The sequence below is a fragment of the Bidens hawaiensis genome, unplaced genomic scaffold, assembly GCF_021521415.1.
Source record: "Bidens hawaiensis isolate Kalapana, Puna unplaced genomic scaffold, B.hawaiensis_p1.1 tig00030803_1, whole genome shotgun sequence".
In the NCBI taxonomy this organism is placed as follows: domain Eukaryota; kingdom Viridiplantae; phylum Streptophyta; class Magnoliopsida; order Asterales; family Asteraceae; genus Bidens; species Bidens hawaiensis.
This window is the reverse complement of record NW_027495152.1, coordinates 58,286-69,424: the sequence shown is the minus strand read 5'-3', so window position 1 is coordinate 69,424 and position 11,139 is coordinate 58,286. Positions and strand designations below refer to the sequence as shown.

The following is an 11,139-nucleotide window of genomic DNA, read 5'->3' as shown; positions in this document are numbered from 1 at the left end:
CACTACTTACATAATATACATAATGTGATGGGTAGAATTAATATATGAATGATGACATGGGAGTGAGTCGTAAACTAGACTTAATATATGGGCTTGTCATCTATTGGGCCCCTTTGTCCCGATCCAACTCATACAGCTCCTTTTATTGAAAGGGTGCCAACTTAATGAAAAAAACGGGGTTAGGAATCAAACCCGTTTTAAACCGGATCTGAAACATGTTTGGTTGAACCTGAACCTAATCGTAGGATTGAGGTCGATTTGTAACAATATACTTTTAAATTGGTCAAACTCGAACTTAACCAGCTAAAACCCAATTGCAAGCCGGTCAAACTCGTTCTTTCCCCTTTAAAAATGGTTCCAAGTTCCAACTAGAGGTGGGCAAATCGAGATCGAGATTTTTCAGGAGCCGGAACCATGATCGCGTTTTGACCGGGTTTGATGGGATTTATATCGGGTTTTGGCCTGGTCGGGTATGGGTTTCGATTGGTAGACGTGGAACTAGTTCTCGCGGCTCTGGTTTGGTTATGGGGAGAAAATGAAATCTGATTCATACCCTCAGGTTGGTTCTGGAACCGGGTGTTTTATGGCCACCTCTAGTTCCAATATTAACCGGTTTAGTATAAATGAAACGCACCTATATTGTCTTTGACTCAACCCGAACGTGTTTGGACCTAGAAGTCTAGAACCCGATCTGTGCACCTATACTATACATATTGTTATCATGTTATGCTGTGATTCAGATATGAAGGCCCAACTCGATTTTCACTGTTGGGCCCAACCAGAATTACAAGAACCCAAAACAAATAAACGAGCATCGAAAACCGTATGATAATAAAATTAGGGTTTTGGCCGCTTTATCGATTTCAAGCTCAAGCAATCATCATCGTTCTTTCTAGGGTTTCATCATGAGCAGATCCGGTCAACCTCCAGATCTTAAAAAGTAAGCTCCACTCCAACACTTCGTCTCTTTGATTTTAGCTTAATATTTCTTATTAACTAATTTTTTTAAATCTCGGTTACAGGTATATGGACAAGCAATTACAGAGTAAGTTTCCGATTTATATTAGGCTATTGGTTGTACTTGTGCATCATTGAATCTATTGGATGTATACATACATATATATATATATTATAAGCACTAACTAATATTAGGACCATGATTATCATAGTTGGGGTTGCTATTTGTCAGAACCAGTGATTTGGTTTGATAATTGAAGATGTGAAGTATGATTTGTTTCGAGGATTAGTTGATAGTAGGAGACAATGATATTTGCTGATAAGAACTTAGTGGTTACTCTTGGTAGATGTGTGTTGTGTTGTGGTTGATTTTATGTTTCATATCTTTTATGGTAATGCTGAAATTATTTCATTACACAAATGCAATGTTTTTGTCACCAATTTTGGAAAGTTAAAGAACAATGGCTTAAGTGTTATTGATGCTAAGAGACCTTTTAGCTTTTAAAATTTTCATCGTCTAATCAAGTCTTAGTTATTTAGCTGATTTCCAAGTGGTTTAATTTTGATATTAATGTATCTGTATATGTTATTACTTATTTGTTATTTGTTAGAGCTTAGTTTTAATATTTGTATACATATATCGTAGCAATAATATGTTGGTAATTTGATATAGCGTATTCTGTTACCATAACATAAAGAATCAACCATTTAAATGTGAATTTGACAAAACAGTTTACATACTCTGCGCTGTATCATTTTTTACTAATTATTATAATAGGTAAATATCTTTGCTAATTATCCTAATGTTGTATTTTAGTCAAGCTGAATGCGAACCGAACAGTGGTGGGGACTCTTCGTGGATTTGACCAGTTCATGAATCTTGTCATTGACAACACAGTGGAAGTCAACGGTGAAGAGAAAAATGAAATTGGCATGGTGGTAAGTCCCTTGACGCACTTATCTTTTAACCATAGTTTAACTCGTTTATCTGAATTGGCCCGTTTATAACTAAAATAAAGTGAGATTAAAACCGTTTTGATTGGTTGTGCAGGTTATAAGAGGTAACAGTGTGGTGACTGTTGAAGCTCTAGAGCCAGTCAGTAGAGCTCAGTAATTGATGTTATGTTTATTTTGTAACGGTTTATTGTTTTGCCAAAAAAATTGATCTAGCAGTAACTGATATGATGGGGAGTATGATCTGTTTTATGCTATACTAGATTTGGCTCTTCGGTACAAACTAGTGACTTGAAAGAAGTTGAATTATGGTTGAATGTTGTTATTATGGTTATTTTAGTCTCAAGTTGATAACAGTGGAACTGCAAGAGGCTGGTGAACAGTCTTACTGGTTCACTGCTCGAGTTGAATGAGGTCATTATCAATTTTTGAACTTCAAAATATGTATTACTGAGTTGAAAATATGTATAACTAATTATATATTTATATTTATTTATATTTTCAAAATGTATTATTTTATTTGATAGACTTGTGCCACTATAGTTGGGTTTTTTGAACTATTGTCACTTTGACATTCTATAATTTCGACCTTCAAACTTAAAATATATTCATTTTTGTCACAAAACTTATATGAACTAAGTTTAAAATTTGTCTTTTATACTTCAAAAAAACGTTAAAACTTTTATCGCAAGCAACCAAACTTGCAGTTTTGCCTTTTTTACTTAGGCTATAAACTTAAAAAAAACCTTACTCTGAAGTTATTTGTTGTACTCTTGCCGGCTTTCGCCACAAAATACCTATTTTAAAGGTACTGCAACGAACCGAACGAATACGGACTGAGTTTTTTTGCATCCTTGTCATAACGTGGCTGCTTAAAGCACCTACAAAATGTTTTCTTGTGGCATTAGGGTTCCTTTGTGAATCAAGTTTGTGCCTCCGCAACGCGTAGGGTTCCATTTGTTTGAAACAAATGGGAATTTTGTTGAGTAGTTTTGAGCCATAAATGTGGAGATTGGTTGATACAGTAATTGGTTTTAGACAAAAAGCAATTTGAAGGAACCCTTTTACCATGTCTTTTTGTTTTATCAACGGCTATTATCATTGGTGTTAAAAGGTTTGAGAATTGAATGATAAATGTCCCAACGGCTCTGGTTATGGTACAAAAAGCTTGGTGCTTGTAGGCCTTTTTTTTTTCAACTCGTATTTTTTAAGTTTTAATTTGAGCTAGATATTATCCTTAACCTCTAAGCTTTTGAATTGCAGCATCGTTTTGATAATTGTTTAATGTTTAACTAGTGCATTACATGATCTCATTTACTTAAATCATTTTTTGTCAATTTATGGTTGACTTTACTTCGGTTACAGTTTACGTTAATACTAGTAGTGACGAAGCTTGGACTAAGACACCGGGGGGGCCGGACTCAAAATGTATACAAAAATTCACAAACGATTGGGGGGGGGGGGGGGGAGGGGCGGGGCCTCCCCTAGCCCTAAGGAAGCTTCGTCACCTAATATTCTTTCTTGTTTCCTTTTGTTTTGAGAACTTGAGAGGATTGAAATCGTTCAACTTGTAGCTCCTTCGTCTTTACGTTGACCATTGATATAAGCATGATCGGTATTGATATTTGTATGGATGGAGCAAAAGAATCATAAAAGGTTTTATACCTGACCCCCGCCCTCCTCCCAACATTTTGATCAGGGCAACACTAGCCAACCGAAAACCGTAGTTAAAAGCCTTTGAGCTTCTATTTAGAACTCCATAAGACTTGTTATTTTCTAAGTTTGGAGTTTGAACTATAACAGTGTACTCTTCTTACATGAACTAAAATTTTCCATGCATGTGCGCAAAGAAGCTTAAACATCAAAATATTAACGAGTTTTCAAATGTGTATAAATACATACCACTCTAGTCGTAAACTCGACATTTTTTGAAAGTGAAAAAAAAAAAAAATCTTCCATAACCATCTATTGTCATGAAAAGAATTCATCTCATGTTTCTATAATGATACTTTATTTTATTATATTTATGAATTATAAACAAACACACCAGAGGAGACAGATTATGAATATAATAGTAATAACTAAGACATTTAGGCCATCTTTTTTGTAATTAACAATGCCTCATGCATGCTTTGCCACTAAACCAACCCATTAGTGTGTTTAGGTAATGATACAACTTGGCCCCAAATCTTGCCTTAAATAATGATCATAAGCAACACTTTTACCAACATGCTAGAGACATAACAAGTAGCTTTTTGGGGTGGGAAAATGGGTTATAATTAAGTTAAAATAATTAGCTACTCTTACTAGGGTTAGATCACAAGAAGCCAAGAAATCTTGTTCACCAATTTGTACCAGATAAAGTGAAAAACAAGTAATCAAATTTGAGAAATAGTCCCTAGCTAAATGTTACTAGCAGTAGTAGATGATACATTGCGTAAATTGTTGCAATCCAATATTCTTATTTTTTTCTAACCGTCACTCTTTAAGAATGTTTCATTAATCGGAGTCACTCGAGTATCAGACATGTATATAACATGTAATCATTTATAAGATACTACAATTTTTATGTTAAGTTATTATTATTATTACTTCAATTTCATATAGGCTTTACAAATTTTAGGAGTAAGCATAATTACAAAAAAATAATAATAAAAAAAAAATAAATTGATGTGGTAAAAGGAGGCTTATTGTCATCGCTCAAGAAACACTAGCCGACATGGACCCCGAGGAATCTCGCCTTTGGATGTTCGAAGAGTAATACGAATAAAAAATCCGACCATTTAATAAAAATAAAAATAAAGGACTATTAAATACATAGAATATTAAATAGTTTTTATAAAAACTTTATTTTATAAAAATATTCAAAGTCTTAAGTTTATTTTAGAAACGTTTGGTTTCTCAAAAATGATCAAACTCTATGCATGTAAACATTTCGATTTTATAAAACTTCAATTAGAAGAAACCTTTTATACATATTTTAGTTTATAAAATTGGTAAGACTTTGTCAAGTGATCTAGTCTATCGTATATCATTTGTCTTATATTGATTTTGCATTTTTTCGCATGATATTCATTTCTACTAACTAGGTTTTCAAATTTAGTGAATAGCTTGAAAGAGTGAAGTTCGACAACAATCGATGTACACTCATACGACAAATCATTGAAACAGATGTAATCGTTAATTCGTTATATAACCAATCATTGCATCGGCAATTATATGCTTTGTTTTGTATGATAGTTTTTAGAATCCTTTGTCTTTATGCATATACTCTCTTCGAGATGGTAGATTATGAACATACTTTCTTTCCAAGTAATATTTCATCTCATGTTCTAATTTTAGTCATATTAAAAACATGCATTTTAGTCATATACTATGAATGACGTGCTGTTTTATCGCTCTCACATGCTAGGAACGTGATGAAAACATTTGTATAATGAATTTTGTGGAAATGCGAAGAAGATGAATATTTAACAGGTAAGGCAACCTATAGTCTTAATTGTCTCGGTGTTGCAAATGCGACCATGTGTTAGGGGTGAATTGCACTTGAGGAGTGTATCGTCCCTTTACAGATGGTTATTATACTTTGCGAAAACTCTTTTTATCAACCTCCTTTAATTTAAGCATTAACAGCGAGTCCTGCCTATTGAGAGGATGAGGTCATCGGTAATCTTCAAGATCAATTGGTCGTAGGGTTTGGTCTTGCTCTTTTTAAATTAAACCTCAACAATACCCAACTTTTTGATACCCTTAAATCGGTTAACTAAAAGATTCCATCACAAACTTATTTGTTTATTTTTTTCCAAAATTATGTGTAATAGATGTTAAAGTATAATTCAACCCTCTTATGATATGTAAGTGATAAAATGTTTTGTATTGGTGTGATGCATTGATTTCTTAAAATAACACTCCAATAATACATTTTTAGCCAACACCCATTCTAACTTACTCCGCTCCATTTAACAAAGAAAGACGTCAGGACTTTAGACCCTAATGAAAAAAACTTTGAATCATATAAAATATTTTAAACACTCTACTTGAAGTAAATAGTTTATAGAAATATGCTTAATAAGTATGTAACAACAATTTAAGACTATGTACCGACTAACCAAACATACCAAACAACTTGTACCCACACAACCATACCATTAAAACATGTGGGAGGCCCTAGATGGAAGAAGCACAATTAAATTGTCGGTGTTATACCTAAGATAACGTATTTTTACCCATCTTTGTCACATGTACGTTTCGGTAAAGTAAGTGTACCAAGTCATGTACAAACTGTATGCTATAAATGGCCAAATTACTCCTCGCCTAACTTGATGTACCGCCATTGATCAACTGATGTCATACCATATATTGTACTATTGTGAGCCACCTATACAATCTCCAAATTTAGATATCCTTGCACATTTTTGTCATCACACCCAATACAAACATTACATACACTAATTATCAAGAAACACCCTATGCATTCACAACATTAGATTAATATTGATGCAACAACTTGTGCATACTAAAGAAATACATCCATAAACGAATATCCCATCGAATGATCATTATTAGATTAACATCTGTGCAACAAATTGTGCATACCAAAGAAGTAAATCCATAAACGAATATCCTATCAAATGATTCACTGAACGTTCGATTCATATGCTTTTACAAAACAATAGTTGTTTCTTTATAAAATTTGTATAAGAACAATATAAATGACCTAAAGTCCCTAAACCTATAGTTTGGCAATCGACCGTTTACTCTGCTTTTTCCTTATATTCCAATGTTTAACAAAAGTAACAATCTTATTTGGATCTTTCCATCCAAACTAATTTTCCAGAGTTGTAAAACACAAACACAGATTAAGGTACAAGCTTCAATGAACAATGTACAACCTAATACAAAATAATAATAATCCTATAAAGCTACCAAATCTCTCTCTAGTGAAGAATTAATCACCTAAACTTAGGAGATAACAAAAGGAAGAGAAAACAAAAATAAAAATAAATTGATTATTATTATTATTTAATGTTTTGATGCTCACTTGTCACCATCCAAAATTCTTGCTTCAATCCAACTCCTCATTCTTCTTCCCCAAATTCACCAAACCCCATTCAAGATTCAAGATTTTCAATCTTCCCTTAGAACCCAAGTCAAGAAATTGCATAAAAATCCAATCTTTTTAATAAAATAAAATGACAGAAATACTTCAGATACCTTCTTCTCAAAGCTCTTTGATATCATCAGTGGATCATGACAATGATGGTCTACTCCAACAAACAAATCATTATTTTTCTCCTCCTCCAACATCTTCCCTTATTAACAACAACAACCCTTGTGCCAGTTTGTATTCAGTAGCTGTATCTGTATGCAATACAGGAGAGAGGAGAAAGAGGGAGGAAGAAGAAGAGGAGAGAGAAGCTTCATTATTGGCTTTTGTGGTGACTGTTTTTAGAAAATCTTTTGTGGGTTCTTGCAACAGTGTCAAGTTTCAAGATTTTGTTAGTGAAAACAGTAGTGCAGCAAAAAAGTCTTCTAAAATGGAGATTGGAGTGCCTACAAATGTGAGGCATGTGGCTCATGTCACATTTGATAGGTTTAATGGGTTTCTTGGGTTGCCTGTGGAGTTTGAACCTGAGGTTCCAAGAAGACCTCCAAGTGCCAGGTTTGTGGTTCTTGAATCTTGATTCTTGATTTCTTGGATTTTGGGAAGTTTTGTGCTTTATTGACTTGTACTGTACTACCCTTTAGCTCAAGTTTCTGTCTTGTGTATTGGGAAGTTGGGTGGTTTTTGGTTAGCATAAAGATGCATATTGACTTTTTTAGGTCAAATGGTTGGCCTTTTTGACATTGAAAGTGAATCTTGCTCATTTGAATTAAAAAAAAATGATAACCAGGTGAGTTTTTGATGAATGTATTTTGAAACAAAATCCTAGTCAATTTGATATTTCATGTTGTACATCTTGACTTTTGTTAAAATCTTAATTCTTGCACAATGAATATGTGTTCTGTATGCTTGCTAGCCATGCAAGTAATTGGAAATTTGGACCTTCTTTTGGTGGAATATATATGTAAATTGACTTTTTTTAGGTCAACTACTTACCAATTTAAGAAATTGAAGTTAAATGTTAACCTTTTTAATCTTGAAAAGATGTGATATACATATCAAATTTAATAAGGAAACTAAAATCTATGTTAAATAACAAATGGGATATTGAATTTTCATATGCAAAAAGTAAATTATCAATATTTTTCTTGCAGTACAAGTGTTTTTGGTGTTTCAACCGAATCAATGCAGCTCTCGTTCGACTCTAGAGGAAACAGTGTGCCCACAATTCTTTTAATGATGCAGAGACGCTTGTATGCTCAAGGTGGCCTTCAGGTTTGTAATGCGCAACAAGTTCTCGATGCACGATTGTACAACTCCGCATTGAACCTTGTGACATCCAAGATTGTAACTTTTTAAAATTCCCATAAGTTTATATAGCGTTTTGAACTAAAAACAAGTGTTTTATGCGTTTATAATGCAGGCAGAAGGAATCTTTAGAGTCAATGGTGATAATGGACAAGAAGAGCAAATAAGGGAACAACTAAATAGAGGAGAAGTGCCCGAAAACATTGATGTTCACAGCTTGGCGGGTCTAATTAAGGTACAAATTTTTGCTAATCGGGCTATGGGTCATTGGTTAAAACGGGCGGGTTGGTTTTGTTATATGCATAATTAATGTGTAATTACAAATAAACGGACGGAAAAGTAAATGTGAACGGCAATGTGCTGGGCCTACAAAGTTACAAAAACTAGACTAAATTGTAATGCACCTAAAAAATTTATTAACAAATGTACATAAATGTACAAAGATAAACGAATTTAAATTTACGGACATAAACAAAGGTTCGAGAACATAAATGAATGACATAAGTGAACGAACTAGACATCTGTTCATGTTCGTTCGTTTATTGAAAAACGAGCATAAACAAACACAAATGAACTTCCCGCCAAATGCTTCATTAACGGTTCAATGAAAGTTCGGTTTGTTTTCACTTTACTGGCCTATTATTACAGTAATACGTTGAATCTTTAAACTAAACATCAAAATGATTAGAATTTCCACCTGTTTGACCTGTTTGACTTGTTCCCATCACGCTAGGTCTTTTATGTGGTCCATTTTAATATAATTAAGAAATTGTTGCCTATAATCAACATATGTCGAAAAATAGACACGTGTTAGGGTTGTGTGGGGTCCGCCTCTATATGTCTAATGTTATGTTGTTTTCTACTGCTTATCTTTTTAGCATGCTTGTCTACCCATTATTAATCACTGCCAAAATTTAATTTTGTTTTCAGTGGTTATTAATTTAAGACAAGTTGCATTCGATTAATTGCATTAGCATCTTGAAGTGTTGATGTGTGTACAGCTGTTTTTTAAATGAAACAACTATACCATGTGTGATAATGTTCTCTGTCTTCACTTCCTTTAGAAATTTTTGTAATTTAATTAAGTGAAATCAGATAGTCTTTGGTTTTAGCCATAATGGTTGAAAACCAATCGGGTTGATTGGCCCATAGACATTGTCTTTTTTTTTTCTTCTATGTTTCATAAATTATTAATATTATATAAAAGATTATGAAAACTATTATCAGAATATGTATTCAAACTTATGAATAAACTAATTCATGAAAAGTTAACTTAAAGAATATCGCTCGAAGTGAATCTAATATGCGTAAAACCTCTTAAATATTTTATCCAAAGTAAATATTATCAAAATAGTAAATATTTCGTAATCATGAAATCATGGCGTATTGAAATAGCAAACAAAAAAGTATGTTTTGGATAACGGACTCGACCATACAAAAAATACACATTTTGACATGAACCTGTTAAACCCTTTGGAATTATCCCTTCAAAAGGGAATTTGTTTAGCTTTTTTATTAATTGTTTTGTTCATGTGTAGGCTTGGTTTAGAGAACTACCAAACGGTGTATTGGACTCGATTGAGCCCGAACAAGTGATGCAGGCCCAATCAGAAGAAGAATGTGCCCGCCTCGTGAGGCTTCTCCCACCAACCGAAGCATCTTTGATGAATTGGGCTGTGAATCTAATGGCTGATGTGGCACAACTTGAACATCTCAATAAGATGAATGCGCGTAACATTGCTATGGTGTTTGCACCAAACATGACTCAGGTACATAATAAAGTTCCGAGCTTTATCGCTTGTTGTACGTCTGGGTACAACTATTTATGCATGCATTACAAGTTACAAGCTTCGGTTTTGCAGATGACTGATCCGTTGACTGCATTGATGTATGCGGTCCAAGTTATGAACTTTCTCAAGACTTTGATAGTCAAGACTCTGAGGGAAAGGGAAGATGTCATAGTTGAAGCGGGACCCGCGTTAAGGTTTGACCATTTTGATGAAAACAACGGGCCCCGCTGTTCGTTTAACAGAACGGTTGATGAGACCGATGAGGTGGACAAGGAGGATCAAGATTTTTCAGTCAAAGAACCCACCTTGGAAAGCCATTTGAATCTTTCTCAGGATGATTTAGCTTCTAAAAGTGAAGAGTCCACCATGCGAAGCCATTTGAATCTTTCTCAGGATGATTTGACTTCTAAAAGTCAAAGCCAAAGACATAGTCAAACTACTGTGTTGGGAGAAGAAAGTGGTGTTAGGGTGGTGGATGCTGCTAAGAACAGAAAACCGCACTCGAGTCACAAGAAGGGTTTGAGGAAAAGTGTAGAGAAGAGCAAAGGAAGCACGATTGTGAGTCGGTTGAACTCAAGAACCGAGAGGATTGAAGCCTGGCGGTGATGCGGTGGGTGGCGGTGGACAGGGGTGGTTGGTGGCGCTGGGACGGGTATCTATTTTGACCTGTGGTCATAAAAGAAGTGTTTTAACTTTAATGTAATTTGGTTTGGACATGTAATTTGGTATATGCTATGCATACCAATGGTTTGTTTTTTCTATGTTTTATGTCCATTTGGGGTTGATCCTATTAATATTTTCTTTTGGGTGGTTTTGTTTATGTTAGGGGTGACTAATCTTCCAATTTGACCTAAATCTGTTTATATGAGGGTAGTTTGACCCAAGTTTTGAATAATTTGGAGCGTGGACTGTTGTTCTGTTGACCAAACCGGTCGCCTTAGCAATAGTCTAGTACCAGTCGCGCTGGTAGGATTTGATGAGGTGGCATTGATTATGGTGTCGGCTGATGAGTGGTGGTCGTCGTGA

General features: G+C 34.3%; 2 protein-coding genes across 2 annotated transcripts; both read left to right on the top strand.

The window, feature by feature from the left end:
* Positions 1-855: 855 nt before the first annotated feature.
* Positions 856-2,220, top strand: LOC143581080 (putative small nuclear ribonucleoprotein G). The gene is made up of 4 exons (XM_077063946.1): positions 856-940; positions 1,023-1,045; positions 1,775-1,896; positions 2,009-2,220. The coding sequence occupies exons 1-4, from the start codon at positions 906-908 to the stop codon at positions 2,069-2,071; spliced, it is 243 nt and encodes an 80-aa protein (XP_076920061.1). The 5' UTR covers positions 856-905; the 3' UTR covers positions 2,072-2,220.
* Positions 2,221-7,103: 4,883 nt separating this feature from the next.
* Positions 7,104-10,914, top strand: LOC143581075 (rho GTPase-activating protein 4-like). Its single transcript, XM_077063943.1, has 5 exons — positions 7,104-7,573; positions 8,170-8,290; positions 8,439-8,558; positions 9,862-10,092; positions 10,186-10,914. The coding sequence occupies exons 1-5, from the start codon at positions 7,104-7,106 to the stop codon at positions 10,717-10,719; spliced, it is 1,476 nt and encodes a 491-aa protein (XP_076920058.1). The 3' UTR covers positions 10,720-10,914.
* Positions 10,915-11,139: the final 225 nt, after the last annotated feature.